The sequence below is a fragment of the Lampetra planeri genome, chromosome 33 (genome assembly GCF_965212315.1).
Source record: "Lampetra planeri chromosome 33, kcLamPlan1.2.h2, whole genome shotgun sequence".
Classification (NCBI taxonomy): domain Eukaryota; kingdom Metazoa; phylum Chordata; class Hyperoartia; order Petromyzontiformes; family Petromyzontidae; genus Lampetra; species Lampetra planeri.
Window position 1 is genome coordinate 1,748,082 of NC_136139.1, and position 22,418 is coordinate 1,770,499.

The 22,418-nt window shown below is 44.9% G+C and overlaps 1 protein-coding gene across 4 annotated transcripts in view; it reads right to left on the reverse strand.

The window, feature by feature from the left end:
• The window catches only part of LOC144729589 (centrosomal protein of 170 kDa-like), a 77,626-nt gene extending 58,202 nt beyond the window's left edge, over nucleotides 1-19,424 (reverse strand). For 2 of the 4 annotated variants that reach the window (XM_078609949.1, XM_078609946.1), the window contains exons 1-3: nucleotides 19,250-19,424; nucleotides 13,036-13,196; nucleotides 3,317-3,457 (exon numbers count right to left, since the gene is read on the reverse strand). In XM_078609949.1, the coding sequence (XP_078466075.1) occupies nucleotides 3,317-3,421 (105 nt within the window). In that variant the 5' untranslated portion in view covers nucleotides 3,422-3,457; nucleotides 13,036-13,196; nucleotides 19,250-19,424. The other 2 variants (XM_078609947.1, XM_078609948.1) reach the window with 2 other exon arrangements.
• Nucleotides 19,425-22,418: the final 2,994 nt, after the last annotated feature.

Sequence of the window (22,418 nt, forward strand, 5' to 3'; positions counted from 1 at the left end):
CAAAAACAATGATACAAAAAGTGGCACACTTTGGAAATGAGAACAGTGGGTCACATAAAAACACTTGGGAAAAAAACTGTGAGAACACCCAATGTCTTACGAGGTCCTGCAAAAACTAATTAAATTTCTATGAAAGGTTAATATTCAAGTACACACACACACATCAATTTACCACGTAGGCTTTCGCGACCAATGTCTGACTGGCACATGACAGCACGACTTTAAATATCCAACAGGGATTTTCGTGTGAAAGCGTTGGGTGTTCTTTTGTGGATTTACTATACCAGACTGGCCAAGAAGGAATGTCATGTCAGCTGACTTGCACAAGGCAGTTTGGGAGGTGACGAGGGAGGGCAGGGAGGCAGTGATAAAGGAAAACGAAATGAAGCTGAGAAGGGTGTGGGGGCTGGGAGGCTTGGTAAGGGGTTCATATTCGAAAGGTCCCACAATAGCTTCTTTCACATTGCCCAGGGTAAAAAGAAAACAACACTAATAGTCACGCATCAACTCCACAGACCCGTCGAGGCGGCAGCTCCGAGTTTAACAACGCATAATCGTCTAAGCAGTCGCAACGAATGGCGAGATTCATGCGTGTAGGGCATACAGATTCGTGTGCGATGATAAAGGTACGTGCATTTAGAGCTGCAGGGTACAAATCCAGGCAATGGCCATGTTTTAAAAGCAGAGAAAAAGGAAGAAAACATTCATTATTTAGTTTTGAATTGTTTCCTCCCATCGTAGCGCAATACTCCCATGCATCTTATTGTATGACGTTAAAACACCAAACTGAAACGTTTTACAAGGAATAATGTCTGCATTAACCACAATACTTATGGTCAGAATGCAAACAAAAAACAATGATGTGCATTGTTAAATATGAATCCCTGCAGTCACGAAAGCTTTAAATCAAAAATATGCATTGTCTTTGAAACTGATTGGTCCACACCAAAGACAACTTTCTTTCGAGCCTAGTCTCAAACGGTGTTAGACCAGAGGACGCCAAAAGGCGTACAGCACAAGGACAATGCCACTATCAGAGTAATGAGGGCTCGGGGTGAGCAGCTACATCATGGGACCTCCTTTGCCATTACCAAAATATGAAAACAGGTTTTCCCTTTTGTTGCCAGAAAAAATGGGAAAACCTATTCTCATATTTTGGTACTGGCAAAGGAGGTCCCATGATGTAACTGTACCTACATTTGAAAATGCACAGCTATAAAAATAAACAGACATACAGTACAATATAGTACCGTATGTGCAGAAGTGGTTTCGCGGTTAACACAATGACCTAGTAATTCCCAGCCATGAATGAATGTATGTTGAACTACAGTTGCACCGTACGCAGCCAACGGCGCTAATCTAATATCACTGGTGAGCCACATCTTAACCGGTCGTGGCCTCCCCCTTCACCAAGCCACATACGGTGACATAAGGTCATATGAACCATCATGGGTGGCATGGCAATGGCAGCTTTTTATTTGGCTGTGAATTGACAATGGACTTTCAATTAATGTTATCATGCAGCACGTTACATTATTTTACATGGAGCGACTGCCTCGGTGTGATGCAACCTAAATTCACAATGTTCCCATGTTCTTGGTTTCTGATCAAAACTGGAATGTCGTCAATAATGAAACTTCTGTCCATCCAACATCATAATAGGTCATGTCCATATTTACGACCTGTAATCGTCATTTAAGCATTCATTAGGGCATTTAGGCACCCCCACCCCTTCCCCCCACCTCCCTCTTTTTTTCTTCTACTACAGGGTTGTAGAGTTTATTGAAACATACTCTTAGGTTTTTTCGGTAAAGTCACGTAGGTAAAAAAATTATAAAAGAATAGAAATAAAATCATAAATCACGACGTTTCGGAGGCAACACAAGCTTCCGTCTTCAGGTGGAACAGTCACAGCACGATTGCTGTATCAAGTAAAGAGAAATCCCAAGAGACCCGACCTTGTATATATACTGGTTGAGGGGGGAGGAGCCAGGGTAGGCCCCTGAAAAAACCTAAGAGTATGAATCCTTGCAGTCACGAAAGCTTCAAATCTAGAATTTATTGACACAGTTTTGAAACACGCGGTTTAGAAATATTTCCATTGCACTGTAAGCCGTAATATGTTTGTACTGGTGCCAACCCCTTTTTCCATATCCTCTTTGTGTACCAGAATTATTTTGTTCATAAAATATTTTTTGGGAAAAAAGATATATTGCCATTCAGAAAAGTAAACATTAAATTAAGCGTGCAAAGAAGCATAGAGAGTTGCACGCTTAGAAGTAAGTCGAAAGGCAGAATGAGGAATACAGGGGTTTGGAGAAGATGCGTGCACAGGTTGTGACAATGACATCGTTAAAAATGTTGGAAAAGTAAGTGGGCTTGGGCTGCATTGTTCACTTTTCTGCTCTGAAATACATTTGTACAAGACGAGTTCATTCTTTGTCCTGCACACCGGCTCTCCATTGGAAAAGAGTCTCTCTCTCTCTCTCGTCTCAATTGGTTCTCACCTGGTGATAAACACGGTGCAAGTGTGCGGGATAGCTCCTCCACCCACAGTGCCATGAGCCCTACGGCTGGCTTTCACCTTGCACAAGTGCGGCACTTTATATACACACACACATACATACACCATGTTTGCGAACGTTTGCCGTCTTTGCTCAGCAAAAATATTTCGTGTAACTTAATCAGGGGCAATATATTCTCCAAATAGTGGCACATGCTTTTTTGCGGACAATGCCAAGGGGATTTATTTGACCTTCAATTAGAAGAGAAAGCTGTGTATGTGGTTTCCATTGGAAATTGCCAAGTCAGATATTGGGCTAAGGTGGCTTCAAACTGATGACCACTGAACCCACAGCCAAGCGCATTAATAACGTGTATATTGTGCCTCTCTGCAGTTTGTAGTCTAGGTTTTTTTTCTGTATTTCGATGTGTTCAACTTTATTTGCCTCCATTTCTCAATGTTTATACATACCACTGTTTAAAATATATACAGTATTTTAAAACTTTCTTCCTCGTGGTGGGTCTTTCTGTTTAACCCATCATGCTGTGTTCAACGACTACAATTCAGCTGGATGGGGTTTCGCGGTTGTTCTGCGATGTGTACATGTATGAACTTCGTTCGCTTTCCAGCAGCGATTACCGTGCGGTAACAACCCGAAAACACATCAGATGTGAATCCAGCAAAGGGATTTGAGGATATGGACCGACTGATCGCACTCCGATTTAGCACGTTTGGCTACATGCGGTGTGAAAGAAGTTCAACATATACATGACAACGTGGCAGGTGCGAATTATGTGGCGCGTGCGTGCTTACGTGCAGCACGAGCTCGCAGTCCTCCCGTCCAGCGAAGATGAGCTCACGTGGCAGCCGGTGCCTCGTGCCGCCTGCACCAACCAGGAACCACCACGTCACGCTCATGGCTCCTCCCGAGTCTCCGTTCCGTCTACACCATCCCTACAGCAATAGCCAGACAACGCCAAGAGAGAAACGTCGTACGAAAATAAGGCGACATGGTTGGTTGTTAAAAGCTGCATAGATCAGTGGTCTTCCCTGGTTGAATATTGTTGTAGAATTTTTTTTACCCGCTGCCTACGTGCCCGTAAAAAGCCGAAGCTAGTTATGGCAAAGATGTTTATAAAATTGACGAGTTATGCTGCCACAAAGATAATGCACTGCCCTGAACGTGGGTGTCTCGTACGATTAATGGCCTCATAAACCTGACCTCCAAGTGGCTGAATGACAGCTGCTCACTCAACTGCAACCTACGTATCCCTCGATGTTAATGCATTCAAACATGCTCTCAAATGGGGTTTTTTTTTGTGATACTAATTGCAGTAAACTGAGTAAAAAAAATCATCTCGTCAGTTTGTATTTTGGCAACAAAAAAAGGATAATTCCCTTGGTTACGTTTGGATTAACGGTCACCACGGCCATCACGAGTGTGAAGGAAGCTTGCGCTGCAGCAGGGGGTGACGGTGACGTGCAAAGGCAATCCATGAAAATAGGATGTGACAAGAGGAGGAGACAAAGCAATTGAACAAAGTGAACGGTTAATTTTTATTATGTTTCTATCTACGTGACTTTACCGAAAAAACCAAAGAGCATGAACAGAGAGCCGAAGCAAGGAGAAACACCGCCTTAGAATATCATCACCGCAATTATTACCATTGTGTATTATTATTACCTTCGACCGTACATATATATAGCTGCGGCAGATACTGCAGTTAGGCATGCTTGCAATTACAGCAACGTTGCATCTAGATAATCTATTTTCAGAGACCAGGTCCATCAAATCTCAATAACCCTCGACACAGCGGGCTGCGAAGGACGAAGCAAGCATCTGCATGTGTCGCCCCGCGGGGGTCTGGACTGTGCAGCGTGCGTTTTGGGTGCACGGCGAATTTCTGTTCGTCACCGATCCTAAATGCAAAGCAAGACCCCGAATAATAAAATGGGGTGGGGGGGGGAATGCCGATACGGTTCTGTAGTTATTTTAACTAAGATAAAAACATGAACAGATTGTTTGGTGATGTTGCTGCGTGTACGCAGTGGTGCACAAACACAATTGATACATTTAAAAAAATAAATACAATTGTCATTAAAATATAAAGCAATAAGGTGATGTTTTTGGACAATGGTCCTCGTTCATTATATTTTACAAAGGAAGGTTCCTCGACACGCGAGCAAGCGAGCGAGCGATCTATGGTGCTGGAAGGACAATGACTGGCAGTAGAGAGGGGGGGGGTTAGAGACGTTTGTCCATTGTTACAATTGCCGCGCCAGGAGATCGAATTGAAATGGCGACCTCTGGATCACAAGTCCACTGCGCTAGCTAAACCATTACACCGAGTCCGTAGTTATTTTTGATCTCACACTAGAGTGACTGTGGTAATTTTCTCCATGGATCTCTCCACCTCTAAGGAGGAATAAGAGGGTGGGACATTTCCCCGAAACAATACAAATATAAATAGCGGGTGATGATGTCACCCATTTCAGATTTTTTTTTATGCGGTGTTTTGTCCCGTAGCCAAGTGCACACAGCTCAGGGCACTTGCCTCCGTCTCGCCAAGAATAACTACACGAGAGCTGTAGTGCAGAAGGTTCATCGGCTGCTTCTCACATGGCTGCAATTAAACATATTTCGTATCCTTAATAATCCGCATTACCAGTGAATGCATGGGACCACGCTAAGTAGCATCGGGGATCCCAGAGTTAACAACCTACACAAATGAGTGCGAGTTGGTGGTGATGCACTTGCACCCTTGAGCCAGTGGTGAAAAGTCGACATTCCTATTGCTGGGACCAGACCTGTCTCTCCATGTTGTCGCTCCATGTTTTGTCGTGGCCTTTTGTCGCTTCTGTTATTTTTCTCAATTATTTTGGCCGTTTTCTCATCATCTTTCTTTCTCTCCTCTCCATCTGCTATTGTTTTTCTGTTGTTTTTTTTGCTCCTTGTTTTCATACTTTCCCTTCCCTTTGTGTGTTCCACTCCCCACCTGTCCCTGTTCTTTCTCTCTCCATCTCTCATTACTCTCCATAATAGAGGTTTTTGAGTTAGATCGCGTAAGCCTACGTGTTAAACTCTCATTACTCTCTCGTTCTTTGTGCCGTAATCCCCTCCATTCGTTTGTCTTGCTTCTCTCTTCTCAACGTGTCTCCGTTTTAACACTGGGCCTTTCTTAGTTTTTTTTAATTAAAATACAGTTGGCTATGTTTCTAACTCAAGCCAGACACCTCATCAACAATTCAACCGGACAGCAATACGGTTGTATTATATTCCCCCAACATGCACATTACACAGTAAGCAATCCCACAAAGCGATGCATCCCACGACATTGGCGCAGTTCAAGTGCGAAAGTGCAGGAAGAGCTCCCGAGCCTGGCGTGTTTGTCGCGGGTGCGAGTCATTTTTGACGTCGCCTCACCGCCTCATTACGTAGATGGACGGCGCGGTGCCAGCCAAGGCCGAGTTTGTAAACGTGTCAGAAAAACCGTCGTACGATGATTCTCCCATGCACACACTCTGTAATAATCGCCACTGACACCACATCAGGGTCAAAGTTGCCCTCCGTCCATCACGCATCGGATGTGAGGGGGCACAGTTCAATTTTCTCAGCAATAATGCCTCAAAAATCAACGTCAGTTGGCCCATTTTTACACGACCAGAGTATTCATTTACAACATATCGTGTATTTCTTTTTTTCTTTAAGTTGTCTTTCCCAAAATATAAAAAAAAATCACTGAGGAAGGTAAAGTAGATGCAAAAAAAAGCATTGCACTATTTGAGTTCTCAACAATCTGCATAAGCACTATTCTGCAAAGTAAATGTTACGTACATTAGACAAATGTAAGTGAATGGCTCGACAGAGAGAAATAGTATTTCAGGGAGATGCTTGAGCATGTTTGAGAATTAACCTAATGCAGTAGTAACCATTAGGGATGTAACGATGCATTGATTTGACAATTAATATTGACTTCAAAGAGAAACGTACGTGCAGCAAATCACGTTTAAGAATTTACTTTTTTTATGCCTATACCTATAGGTCATGTGACAACTACAATCGCGGAGATGTTTAAAAAATTGTATTGCCAAATCAAATTGTGACACTGAATCCCAAAAATGCGTCGAATATCTTGAGAGGGGCTAGGGGAAGGTGGCGGGACTATTTATTAAACCCCGAGAAGACATAACCTTTTTGAAAAGTTAAAACATTCACACCACAAAAGAAAAAAACAGAATTTCCCCAATCATTATTATCACAGATGTCGCTGCTTCTGCCAGAGTGGAAATGCCTTTAGGCTCATGAATCGTTCACGCACTGCCATGCACTTACAGACGTCCACTGCTACACAACAACTGATGAACTAGGAATATTCTGAACTGTGTATGTAGTTGGGAGTTGCCTCTAAATGCATTTTATGAACTGCACGATTAGGCCTTGCTCTTGACTTGAACCACAGACCCCGAGCTGATAAGCAATAAATCAAGGCGTGGAAGAGCACGCATTATCCGGATTATAAGACAGATGGAGGGGTAATACACACCCCAAACTTTTGGGGTCATTTTGAAAAATTACATTTTTTCCTGAAATATACGACATCCAAAAAAACTGGGCAACAAAGGTGTAAACTATTAAGTTATGAAATATAAGAGTGGAGTGTCAGAGAAAAGTGTTTTATAATTCAAAATATACGGTCATCTAGAGCATGATCTTCCAGAAGGTGGCTATGAACAACTATTTTAGAATAGTTTTCCGTAAGATAATGTAGTCTTACCAGAATTAAAAAATAGTTTTGTTGCAACCAGTTCCAAGTTTCAGCCCACGCATTAAATTATAAGATACACCCTACTTTACATGGCCCCTTAGTTTTCAATAAAGTGTTATTTTAAAACAACAACATACAAGAAACACAAATATTCCAGTGACAAACACAAACATATGCAAGTTGGTTCGGAATCAATGGAGATCAAATCCGGTTCAGAAATTCTTACAATTTACAAAGGTAAGTGGCCTCGAATTCCCAATGCTGCAAAAGAATTTCCTTCGGTTTGTTCATTGTATGAACTGAACACACTGTATAATTATATATCTGGGTCAATTTATTCTAACCACATTCATTACCCTCCAACGTTCATGCAATGATCAGCCAACAATGCCATCACACACAGAGTTTAGTATGTGGCCATTTTATTGGTTCAATTTATTGTAGATTAAAAGTACTTACTGTAGTTAAAATGAAAAGCAAAGAAATGTGGGTGGCAGATCGGCTATGTACAGTGTGCTATGGCTAGTTTTTTTTATGACAGACTTCTCCATTATTGGTAAATGAAATAGTGTAGCTTGGGATGCTCTAGTCCAATTAATAAATAAATCCGAACATTGCTGATTCAATCTCCCCGCACAACAGTTAGCAAAGCGGGCAAATTTCTAAAATCCCCCACATCTGTCCACCCCGCAGGCCAAGTATGGAGGGATAAAGTGTGGGTACTCTGACCTCTTCCAAGACGTTTTGTCAGTGTGGAAGACTAGGCCAAAATACCCTGTCGACAGGGCCTACGTGCTCCCCCAACAAATGTATTGTTTAACCAGGTGATAACTCAAGTGCTTAACCCGATTATATCAACACATCCCCTCCTATCAAACGTTCCATATTTAGCACCATTAAATCTCCTTTGAGTTTTCCCATTCGTGTTTACGCAAAGTTCACGTTACACTGCACTACACTTTGCATTGATGTTTCCAAGGTGGGATCAGAGATGTTCTGGATTGGCACTTCTTATGGCCAAAAGGGTCACTCCTTCTCAGTGGAAGTACCAAGACTTTCAAACTCATTTCCGAGTTGAGATGCATCTCAACTTCAACTCTGTTGGGCTTTAGGAAACAATGCAACTCCCCATTGTTCACCTTTGCTCTCGCTGTTAGGGTGTGAACCTGGGAAATAAAAAATGGTGTGAGAGAAGTCATCTTAGCCGCCACTCATTATCCGCAGGAGCTTCATTACCCATTGAAACTCTTTTTACTGGTAGGAACCTCCTGGTTACACCAGCCCACAGGGGATTATTGTGTCCATCCGTCCGTCGTGCAGGGAGGGGCTGGGTGGGGAGGCACTGGGTGGGGAGGGGCTGGGTGGGGAGGGTGGGGAGGGGCTGGGTGGCGAAAGTGGGGCTGGGTGGGGGTGGGGAGGGTGGGGCTGGGTGGGGGTGGGAGGGGTGGGGCTGGGTGGGGAGGGGCTGGTCACCCCGTGGTGCCCTTATAAAACTCAACGTTTAACCTACTCACGCCGGCTTGTGCCCTCCCTCACAGTCGGCCATATTTGCGGAATACACCACGCCGCCGTTGACTCTGGTCATTGACCGAGCAACCCAACGTTCCTACCAGCTCCCTCTGCAGGAATGTGTTATCTACCGTGCTAGTCTTAAAAAAAAAACACAAAAAACTCGTGGCTTTTCCTATGGACAAGTGGCATAGAATCACAAATGACCCCAAGAATAATAGGATTCACATCACGATGAAGAATAGTTATCCTGCATGTAAGGTGGCTTGAGGTATACGAAACAGAATAAGGAATTAGACGCTGCGCTCACGTATTACTGCATATGCACATCAATTATTGATAAACCAATAAAAATACATATGCATGCACACATACAGTAGTGCTGTATGTCGACTGTCAAGTGAACCATTTTTCGACCCTAATGTGATCACCTTTATTATGGGATAAACCTGAATACACCAATTGTGTTTTCACACTGGCAGTTCTTGTATTAATGTCTCAGCCAAAACATTCGTGCAATTTTTTCAAATAAGGAATTTTGGCAAAGTCACAAACCCGCGATGGACCAGTGTATATCTAATCACAGCGCAGTACTGTATATAAATCCTGCTCGTGAGAAGCTAAATCGTTGCCATAAGTCTCTATTCTTATGCTTGTACAAACGTCTGAAACACAAATACTGTATAAGCTTTAATCTAAACCTTTTTCCATATGCAAATTGGTTTACATTTTCACAACCAGATGGAAAAAAAATCCTCTAAGCCATCACGCCACAATAGCTCTCTCATTAAACGTCACTTCATTAGAAATGCTATGAATTCAGATAGATTCCAAGACTGGCATATGGGACCCCAGACAGAATTACAACATGTAATACCAGTTTGAGAGTGATATGCATGTGTTGATTGATGTTAATTATGCGAAGCATATTGGGCAGAGGGCCTGAGCGTATTAAAGCGGTATGAGAAGGCAATGAGATAAGATTGAAGCAAAAATTTACTGTGTCACTCCACCACTCGGATCCAAGCCAAAAAAATGAATCGCATAATGAAACGCTAGTGACAATTTTTTATTTATACTGGTAGGAACCTCCTGGTTACACCAGCCCACAGGGGATTATTGTGGCCGTCCGTCGTGCATACAAAAATGGGAGGGGTGGGGCTGGGTGGAGAGGGGAGGGTGGGGAGGGGCTGGGTGGAGAGGGTGGGGAGGGGCTGGGTGGGGAGGGGAGGGTGGGGAGGGGCTGGGTGGGGAGGGTGGGGCTGGGTGGGGGGTGGGCCTGTGTGGGGAGGGACTGGTCACCCCGTGGTGCCCTTATAAAACTCAACGTTTAACCTACTCACGCCGGCTTGTGCCCGCCTTCACAGTCGGACAGATTTGCGGAATACACCACGCCGCCGTTGACCCTGGCCATTGACCGAGCAACCCAACGTTCCTACCAGCTCCCTCCACAGGAATGTGTTTTTTCATATACATTTACCAGATACCACTCTTAGATTGAGGCGAATGCAAAAAAAGTGACCATCCTCTTCTCTGTCCTCCTATTAACCAACACTGTCCAGTATTCCTGTTTACCAATCCATTCAAATTGATCTGCGGAAAAAAGATTTAATCTCATTGTAAATTCTTACTGTTATCGAGAATTATCTGTGGATAAGGGCAGTCGCCAGAAAGTGGCAAGACATGTATCCCATTATCCACATTTATAACCAAAATTAAATGAATTGTCGCTATATTTGGTCACGATTCGATCCCGTTAATTTTTCAACGCTGCAGTTAACGAAACGTCCCCTTGTGACTGGAGGGGGTCACATTAAACCATTACATACTACATACACAAATTGAAGAACGTTGATATTTGCACGTGCCATTCGATACATGTATCGTGCACTTAAGAAATTATATTAATGGAAGAATGAACGCATCTTTACAACCCCGAGTATATAGCACAGTGCTGGACTCAAGGGTAAAATTTCACAATCGGGCTTCTCAACCCCTCCCAGACATCGCCTCCTTCAGCGAACAACAAGCATGGGCTCTTTCATGTATGTACGCTGAACTTCTTTTGCACCGTACATAGCAAACCGTGCTACAAGAAACTGAACACAAAAAACAGTTCTAAAGATATTAGTTTTCAATCTAGATTTCAAAGTGTATAAGCTCCAGTGGCTTCCTAATATCGGAAGGAAGAGCATTCCAGACAGCCACAGAAGCGCATCTGAAAGTGCGTGACACAGACCGCCATATGTGCATCATCAAAGAACTGCTTATGTCATGTAAAAACACATTTTTCTCAACGGAAACACACATTGTTTCTATAATCTGTTGCATGAAGGCCAGTCACATAGCCCTACGCGTGCAGCACCACTGTGCATTATAAATGTTTCTCGCAGGCTTTGTGTTTAGTTTGTTGTCCTTCCCCTGCACCTCCGATTAGCACGGTTGGCTACGTACTGTGGAAAAGTTGAACATACATGCAAGTGCCCAGCAGCGCTGAAAGGACTAAAATAAAAATTTGACATTGAAAGAAACTGCACCGCACCCACATTGCATGAAATATCACCACGCGAGGTTCGTGTCACGTGAAGTAACGTGTCAAGGACGTTGTCGGAAAGTGTTCACGTAGTAAGATGACAACTCACATCTGCTCGTAAAAACACTCGTATCACCGGGGTTATCCTCTCGCACAACACATGTAAATGTAGGTGCAATGCGCTGCATAAAGAATGATAACTGGATAGCTTGGTTATTCACTTGCGAGACCCCTATTCAGCTTGTAACTGTGCTCAGAGCTTCATCCCACATCCTCCCAATAACTTTTGAAACTCAGCAGTTTTGACCTAAAATTAAACTAGACTGACCAATTCCTTTCTTAGTTCATGGTAACAACTGTACAGTGCATGTATTGTTATTCCCTGTATCACTGTAACATTACCTTAGTTTCCATTATAAAGGAACGTGATTGAGGAGAGGAAATAAAAAACTGAAAATTTCTGTGCCATGGTAGAAGAACAGCCCTGGGGACTCAGAATGAAAATGTATCTTGACCTTCTTTCACACTGTACGTAGCCAATTATGCTAATCGGAGGTACGTGGTAAGGACAACAAACTAAGCACAAAAAAATTATGTATTTATCCTTGAGAAATCCGATGAGCTATGAAGCATTTTTTTCACAGATGTCCATAAAGACCCCCAGAGCAGCACTTGAATAAATACTTCGAGAAACAGAGTGAATTAATGAAAGCATGTACAGTACTAACATCGTCCCCAATTCCATGAAGCGATTTGCAATCGTGATTACTTCAAAACTCCTCTTATATGACTTATCTTCGCCGCTCATCCTGTTGTCGCTTTACACCCAATCTAAATTGACCATAAGTATTCTCCCGGAAGTACAGTAGTACATCATGAAGCCTGTTATCCATGCCGAGCACGGATAAGAGTAACCCGGACGTGACAGAAAATATATGCCATCATTAGTCATTTTGTACATTTCTTTACGTAGATAAGAATAAAACGCGAGGACAAACGTGGATAACACAGATCTGCCCACAGTGGCCTCCCATACCAGCGTTGGATAAGAGGCGCTTCACTCGTACAGGAAGATGTGGAAATGCAAAGCCGGGAAAATTAAGTTGACATGTACTTCAGTAGGGTTGGGGAACCTATATTCTGTGGGCCGGGATACATCCTGCGACTTCATTTCATGCGGCTCCACAGCCGTACGAGGGCTACCACTTCTCACCTTCTCACAACTTATTTATCCGTCATTGCAAGCACCCGAGCCGCACGTTTGCTTCGGACCTGCGACTCGGCATCAACGTGTTGGGGAGAGTAAAGCAGGCAAAGGCGTCTCACTAGTACGATAAAGGTGGGCGCGTGTTACTTTTTGCGTGACAGCACTACTGGACAACGGTAAGGTGTGTATTATTGTGGCCCGCCAAAAAGTATTTCAAAGTACTATTCCACCATCGGCACGGAAAAAGTTCCCCAACCCCGGAGTGACACCGTTCCAACTCGGCGCATCGCGAAATCCCACCGGCCAACCGAGAAGGTACATCAAGTTCAAGTTCATGTATTAGGTATAGCCCTGTGAGCCATTCGGCTCTTGAATCGGGTGCAACCGCAACAAACAAAAAACAAATACATGAACAAGAAAACATCTTAAAGTGAAAATGTGACTAAGTGCAAACAGAAAATCCAAGAAAAGACAGCAAAATATTGCAGAAAAAACAGAAAAAACACCGTACACATACCGGGTAGAAGCAAGCCGTGCACCACCACAGGATTCAGCGCTCAAGTTTCCGGAGGCAGGGAGAGGAAGGGAGGAAGGTGATGTAGTCTCCGAGTGAAGGGAACAACCCTGCACTGTCCAAGCTGCTGCTGCTGCTGTAACGGCTGGGATCGCAGCCAAATCCTGAGTGAGAGGAAGCAGGGGCAGTAAATTGTACCCGACACCGCCTCATTAGGAACCTCCAGAGCAATACAGTGAAAAAAAGTACAGCTTGACATCAAAACAAAACTGTCACATTCACAGCAATGTAATGATCATACAACACCGTAGATACTGTACTGTATAAAAGTCGCTCGGAATTTAATCAAACGCACAAGCCTCATCTGGTAGAACTCCACTGCGACCCTATTACCCGTGACTCCCATCAGCGGGAGTTGTAGGGTCCGCGAAAATATCCAGGTTAACCTCACCCCAATTCTTAATTACGGTATATTGCCCATGACTATCCGTATTTTTTCGCGTGTGAGTGGAGTCAAAATCATGGACAACATCGTGGATAATAGGATCCACAATTTTTGTCACCGATAATTTCACATCGCTGTACCATTCACTGCCAAGCTCCCCGGTGACTGTCGCTCCACTGGAAGCTGCATGAGACTCCCTGCACCATCCCCTCCTAAACGCCCCGAGCGAGGAGAGGTTAAAGGGCAAGGGGTGCGATGGATCGGTGAGACAATGAGGGTGATGGACTACAAGTGTTCTCGCCTTGGACTGCATGAGGGATGCGTGCATGTGTTCATATATGTGAGGAGCAGTAGTGTAGCGGTTAGCGCGCTACCAACCCGGCGACCCGAGTTCAATTCCCGCTCACGGCCAATCAACACCAGTGACGATTATCTGAACCGGTCCGGGCCTTCCCCTAGGTCGACTCAGCCTCAAATGAGTACCTGGTGCAGTGTGTAAAAATATCGCCACTGGAGAAACAAAGGCGGGGGGGGGGGCATGGTGTCGGCCACCACCCACCCCCTCGTGTGCCGTGTCAGCCTTCATAGGTGCTTGCTAACAGCACTTTCCCCAACAGTCTGTTAAGGCTATACTGGGGTCTTTGTTCATGTATGTGAACAATGTTATCGTTGAAATAAAATACTAGCAACCAAACCTTTTGCAAAAGTGGTGTAAACGCAGCTCGTGTGAAGGTGCTAAGCGGACTGTTATACGTATTGCAGGACCGTGAGACCGGCGACAGTTTTGGGAAACATTCGCCCAGCAATTGATTACGGCTGATGATCATGATGATGATGATGCAGCATTCGCTCTAGCATATGTCTGCAACCTGACTCAAACATAATGGCCATGCATTGATTAATTCATGAAATATGTATATCCTATGTGTTCAAGTAGATCAACTACACCTTTCAAAGTGTTAGTGCATATATGTGCGTACAGAATTATGTACGACTCATGTATAGAGAAGGCTTTGTCTGCTATGGCTATGGACATCATATATGACGTATAGTATTTCGCACGACACTTTAAGAAACGTATAACTTTAGGCCGACTCTACCATACGAGTAAAAAACAATCAACCTCTCGGCAATATATCGATAGGGGTGCACATTTGAAAAGTTTGATTTTCAAAACTAGTTTTCAGCTTAGACATTATTTGTATCGAATTTCAAACGTAAAGGCCTTCCCGAAACATGGTTAGAATTCAGATGTCAGTCAATCAAAATTGTTTTGAAGTGCATATCAACATTAGCCACGATGCACCCGCTGCCAGCTGACGGCTTCCCCGCGTCAACGCCATTCCTTGTGGTCCTGCGATGCCAAAATCCACCTCGTTCCTGTGCATGAGCTGATATCAATCGTGCCATCTTCACAGTGGGCATCCTCTTGGGGATCTTTCTCTATTTTGGCTGCCATTCCGTCACCATCAGCCACCACCCCTGCTGGTGATATTTCCTGTCTAAGCCCACTCACTAAGTTTTAAGAGGAAGGGCTGTGGGACATACAAGGGAGCCAAGATGCACCAAACTTGAATTTCCCTTGTAGACATACTTGACCTATATTCTTGGTTCTTTCGGTAAAGTCACGTAGAAGGGAAATAATAAAAATAAAACAGAATAAAATAAAATTCTCACGACGTTTCGGCCACAACACAAGCAAGGACGCTGTCTTTCCGACAGCTCTGTTCTTCACCTGAGGACGGCTGCTTGCGTTGTGGCCGAAACGTCGTGAGAATTGTATTTTGTTTTATTTTTATTATTTTATTATTTCCCTTCTACGTGACTTTAGCGAAAGAACCAAGAATATGAATCCCTGCAGTCACGAAAGTTTAAATCGAAAAATACTTGACCTACATATATCTCTTCTTGGTTCTTTCGGTAAAGTCACGTAGAAGGGAAGTAATAAAATAATACAAATAAAACATAATAAAATAATTCTCACGACGTTTCGGCCACAACGCAAGCAGCCGTCCTCAGGTGAAGAAACAGGTCTGTTGAGGACGGCTGCTTGCGTTGTGGCCGAAACGTCGTGAGAATTGTATTTTATGTTTTATTTTTATTGTTTTATTACTTCCCTTCTACGTGACTTTACCGAAAGAACCAAGAAGATGAATCCCTGCAGTCACGAAAGCCTTAAATCTACATATATCTGTTAATCACTGAACTTAAATAGTTACCCAGGGCAGACAGTGCATACATTATCCCCACAATAGTATGGCTGATGCAACAACGGATCACAAGTGAAGTCTCTGTAGACACAAAACAGAGGATACATTCACACAGCCAATCATTGCTGCAGATAGGAATTTGGTGAGCTTATCGTAGTGACGCCATCGCTCAAGGGCAGAATTTCACCAGACTTAACGGGTTCACCTTACTGGTGTGCTTGTTTCGGAGCTGAGTTGTCACGTAAAACTAATTGGTATCTCCTTTCCCAGTATGACACAAAAGGGCTGAGAAAATGTCTATGCAACACCATCTTGTCAGCCATGCTTTCAAAAAAAAAATTTGTAGACTTGGAAATACAGTATATTGTCTGCTTCAGAAACACCTCTATCACGAATTAATTGACCTGATCCAACATTTATGACACCATCAAGATACCCCGGGATTGAGTTGTCGATCGACTGCCTACCACCATTAAGGCCCTTCCTGATGGCAGGCCCAGACACAACTCTCTGGCTAGGTGTCACGGCATTCCCTGTGCACCTCGGGGTGTCTGGAATGTTCTCTGGCTCCTACAATATTGGTGCAAGTTTGTGACATGAAAATATTCATCACCATTCACGTTCATTTACAGCCGGGTAGTTCAATATTTATTTAGTTTTTAAATTGTTTCCTCCCATCGTAGCGCAATACTCCTATGCATTTTATTGTATGACATTAAAACACCAAACTGAAACCTTTTACAAGGAATCATGTCTGCATTAACCACAATACTTGTGGTCAGAATGCAAACAAAAACATACTCTGATAATATATGCATTGTCAAGCACTATCAGAGTAAACCTATTCTCATATTTTGGTAATGGCAAAGGAGGTCCCATGATGTATCTGCTCACCCCGAGCTCTCATTACTCTGATAGTGCATTGTCTTTGTGCTGTACACCTTTTGGCGTCCTGTGGTCTAACACCGTTAGAGACGAGGCTCGAAAGAAATCTGTCTCTGGTGTGGACCAATTAAATTAAAATGCAGTTCCACTCTCTGCTTGTGTATGGCAGCAATGTATTCAGAAGCTAAATGAATGTGACGCTGAGGCCTTGCTAGCCAGGAGAGGGCTTCAATAATACCGTCAAAACCCAAGTACAGCCTATACGTATTATGTCGAAAGAAATAACTGATGGTTAAAATACATTTATCACGCGAACAGAGAGCGCATTGACCGTGGTGTATATAAGACAAACGTTGCCACGTGCATTGCGTTACATTGGGCACCCACCCCACCACCACCACCACGTTGTGTCGTGGGTTGTGTCCACCATGCAAGCCACACGGCACGTCTACAAGCACAGGCAGAGAAACAAACATGCACAGGGCAATGCCGGGCAGGGTGGACATAGCCACTCCGGTAAACGGATCTGATATTTAATTGGTGTCGTATTTCTTCACGAATAAATATTCATTTAAATAAATATGTAGACTGTATATATCCTGTCCCGTGAGTGCCGCAGCCAGCCACCCAACATTGTGCCCGTGAACACGACGTTCACAAAGCCTCTACAGCACCGCACTGTACGTAGACACCGGTCATCGGTAAAGAACAGCCTACGTGGTGCATTCATATTTGTGAAGATAAAATGTTCACCGTATTATTGGCGTACGATGATGATGAAACACTGCGTCTTACAGCAGTAAACTGCAATCCACCGTGCCGGGCAAATATCACCGTAGCGTCGTGGGGTGTTTACTGTGTGCGGCAACATCCAAACAAGAGCACAGTGGTGGTGGAGGAGGATAACAACAACAACAACCAGCAGCAGCAGCAAGCACGTAACCACATGGCCGTGCACGAAGCAGCAGCACTGTGGGCGAGTGAATTCGCAGGGCGCGTGGCTTGATCAGAATGAAGGGCTTCTCCCCGCACGGAGGGGTTATTTGGTCATACTTCACCACGCCGGTCAGGGGGAGGGGGTGCTGAATGGACTGGATGTTAAACATGGTGATGCATGGTGGTGATGACGGTGATGGTGATGTTGATGCACGGTGGTGATGGTGGTGTACGGTGGTGATGGTGAGGCATGGTGGTGATGGTGATGCGTGGTGGTGATGCGTGGTGGTGATGGTGATTATGGTGAGACATGGTGGTGATGGTGAGACACGGTGATGATGGTGGTGATGGTGGTGATGGTGATGCATGGTGGTGATGGTGAGACATGGTGGTTGTGATCACAATGCTACTGCTGCTCTACAACACGACGTGTTTACTGACAACCTGACTCGGATAAGCGAACACGAGACAATAGAGAACGAACCACAGACCCCCCCCCAACACACAGCAAGTGTCTGTGAGCGAGCCGCCTTTGTCTCCCCAGTGCTGATGGTTACACACCGCACAGGCGACTTACTTGCGGCTGAGTCGACCTAAAAGGAGGTTCAGGACCGGTTCGGAGAATCGCGTGCGCCCAGTGATGTTGGACCGGGAATCCAACTCAGGTGGCCGCAGGGTTTGTAACGTAAATGACGCTAACCACAGCGCCACCGCTCCACCCTTAAAACAAAGATCCCCCGGGTAGCCTGCGACAGACTGTAGGGGCAAGTGCTGTGAAGGCCGGCGCTGTGGCACACGAGGGGGTGGGTGGTCAGCACCACGCCCGGCCGCCTTTGTCTCCCCAGTGGCGATGTTTTAACACACCGCACCAGGTAAACTCGTTTGAGGCTGAGTCGACCTAGGGGAGGCCCCGGACCGGTTCAGATAATAGTCACCGGTGTTGAATGGCCGTGAGAGGGAATCGAATTTGGGTCACCGGTACACTACACACACACAACACACACAGACTACACACAACACACACACAGACTACACACTACACACACAAACTACACGCACAGACTACACACTACACACACAAACTACACACACAGACTACACACAACACACACACAGACTACACACAACATACACACAGACTACACACACACAGACTACACACAACACACACAACACACAGACTACACACAACACACACTACACAGACTACGGACTACACACAACACACACATGGACTACACACACACAACACACACAGACTACACACAACACACACACAGACTACACACTACACACACAAACTACACGCACAGACTACACACTACACACACAAACTACACACACAGACTACACACAACACACACACAGACTACACACAACATACACACAGACTACACACACACAGACTACACACAACACACACAACACACAGACTACACACAACACACACTACACAGACTACGGACTACACACAACACACACATGGACTACACACACACAACACACAGACTACACACAACACACAGACTACACACACACTCCACACAACATACACACACGGTCTACACACACACTACACACACCACACACACGGAATACACACAACAGACACACAGACTACACACAACACACACACACTACACAGACTACACACAACACACACCACACACAGACTACACACTACACAGACTACACACACACGGACTACACCATTCAAGCCGAGCAACAAAGGGCAACTCACCTCAATGCCACGACCAACGCGGGGCTCTCTCGCCGAAGCGCGGAGCGATGCGGGAGAGCCGCAACAATCGTCCCCGACCTTAGCGAGCGAGCGAGGGATGGAGCGTCTCTCTCCCCTCCTCCCTCTCTCTTACACGAGGAGCAGCGGCACGCCTGTAGTAATACCCCCCACCACCAACACCACCACCACTCGCTCGCTCGCCCGCCCTCTGCAGACGCCACGCGGAGCGCCACCCTCCGCCCAGCGCCGCTTCCACCAATGCGCGCCTCGTAACGGGACGCGCGCGGCCAATTGTGGAGCCGCGCATTCACTCAGCCCGCTCCAGCCTGCACCAGGCACCCACGCTGCTCCAGCCTGCTCCAGCCTGCTCCAGGATGCTCCAGCCTGCTCCAGGATGATCCAGCCTGCTCCAGGCTGGATCAGCCTGCTCCAGGATGCTCCAGCCTGCTCCAGGATGCTCCAGCCTGCTCCAGGCTGGATCAAGCCTGCACGAGGCACCCACGCTGCTCCAGCCTGCTCCAGGCTGGATCAGCCTGCTCCAGGATGTTCCAGGATGCTCCAGCCTGCTCCAGCCTGCTCCAGCCTGCTCCAGCCTGGAGCAGGCTGATCCAGCCTGGAGCAGGCTGGAGCAGCGTGGGGAGCAGGCTGGATCAGCCTGCCAACACAGTTCCACCAAATAATGATTCAAATTAAGAAGTCTAAGCAATTGTGTTTGAAATGTTCTAGCGTCTTACTGATTATGGTATTAGTGGCATGTAATTATATCTATCCCGGTCTCTAGCAGAGCAGTACGACCCACTGTTTGGTGTTCATTTGGTGGAGATTTTGAAATGCATCATTATTGGCGGTTTTCCACTGTTATGTGACATTAGGGGCCGTCCATAAATGACGTCATGCACCTAGGGGGGCAGACATTTGTGACGAGGGGGTGGTGGGGGTGTTTGAGAAATGTGACGTCACATCAAAATGCGCAACTTTAAATAAATATAGAATCATTATAACATGACTAATTGAATAACAACACTCCTACAACATCAGAGTGCAGCGCCACATTAAATACGCACTACAATGACAATAGTTTAAAGCGATTTGAAACATGTTTTATTTTCAAAATGGAAATATGGTTTTGGGGGGGGGGGCAGAGCTTTGTAACGTCATATTTGAGGGTGGGGGTCTGACTTTTTGTGACGCCGTGTGACGAAGGGGGGGGGGGTAAAAATAGTCCAAAATCGCGTGACGTCATTTATGGACGGCCCCTAAGACATCAGATCAGTGTGAGAGCCGCCACACATTTGAAACTGTTGGGGGTTTGACAGCAGCGAGCATTGCAATGAAAAACACTGCTCTAGATCCATCCAGGTATCTCTATCAATAGCGCTTGTCAGCAACAGTAATCAGGGCAATGAAGGGGGCCACGACCTAATAAGAGGGGGGGGGGGGGCTTATCTATGGACAATTTCAGCCAGGTCTGTCGTGTTTGGCGATCTGTAAAATATGTCCACGCCAAGGCACACCGCATCTTGTATCGCTCGCTGTGGCTACCATCCATCCACCTCCCAGTCCACTCGCAATTTGAAAATATTCAGCGAGAAGTGAAGCCCTTGGCCACATCCACACTTTCAATGTGAGGTCAGGTGGTGGGATCTGGCAGAAGGAAGGAAGGGATGACACGGTGTGGTGGTATAAGCGGCATTGGATGTGATGACCTCTTTAACTTCAACTTCAGTGGCTTCCAAAACACCCTCAAGCGCTACCTATGAAGCGTTTGTGTACGGTGCTTTTTCTGCAATATTTTTTGCTATCTTTTCTTTTTTTGCTGTCTTTTCTTGTATTTTCTGTTTGCACATAGTCACTTTCAGACGTTTTCTTGTTCATGTTTTTGTTTTTTGCGATTGCACCCGATTCAAGAGCCGAATGGCTCACAGGGCTATACCAAATAAATGAAACTGAAAAACAAATAAACTGAATGAATGATCAACACAGAGGAGCTACTGACCGCTGTTTATTAGGAGGTTATCTGCCTTCCCAGGCACCCCCATAAAATCATCACTTGTCTACTCGAATCGTGTTAATCTATTTGTCACAAATACATTTTTATTGCCAATCGCCATTTACATTTCTATCACTCTCCTGCGCCCCCTCTCGAGAGTCACGACCACCATCTCTTCAACCGTTACCCTGGAGTGTGAAATATGTACTGCTGTTCAAAAACACAGCCAATCAATAGTCCCAACCCTATCCATAAATCACCCCAACACTATGCATCCCCCTATCACTTATTTAGTGATGGCAGACCTATAAATGCGCCAAATGTACCGTTTTCCTTGAGGCACAAAAACTAATTTTGATGAATAATATGTCGCAAATCCGACCGTCACATATCCGTCCTGACCAATTAACTGTCCATATCCAATGCAGTGTTTGTGTATGGTATAATTGTCAACATCTATAAATGGTCATAAATCCAACCTATTTACATGTAGAAATGTATCCTTAATCTGAGAATAAGTTACTTACTTCCAATGTACTGTATTGAAGACATTCCCATATATAAATGTCATATTGTCCAGTAAATTATGCTTGCAAGGTAAATTATGTTAGCAAACTGTCATTTTTGATAGATATTTTCTAGAAGTTCACATATCTGACCTTTTCACCTATCTGAATACACCTCACTCCCCAGTGAGTCGGATATGCAACATATTATTGATTCTGTATGTTTCAGAGGATAATCATTGTAACTACGGCCACAACAACACTTACACCAATACAAATACTCTAACAAAGACAACAGCCACTCACCACGGTGGTGGTGGAATTACCACGACGCTTGTACCAGGCGAGGTGCACTTCGAAGCCAGATGATTTGTTTAAATTCTCCACTGTGCGAACCCGCTGTGTTGTATCTGCCTAACGCTCAGCTGATTGTTCTAAGCATCTCTGGTCTTGTTCCCGTATTGGCTGCAAACAGTTGCTGATTCGAAAATCCCCTGTGCTATTTACTGCACAATGTATTGAACACCAATCACCACGCATATATTTTCCATCCCATCTGTACTTACGTGAACCCTGGAATGTATTAGTGGCTATCAATCAGGGCTGGATAAAGTTTGTGGCATGAGCAGAATACATATTTATGAGATTGATTATTTTTTAAAAGTGCAAAGTG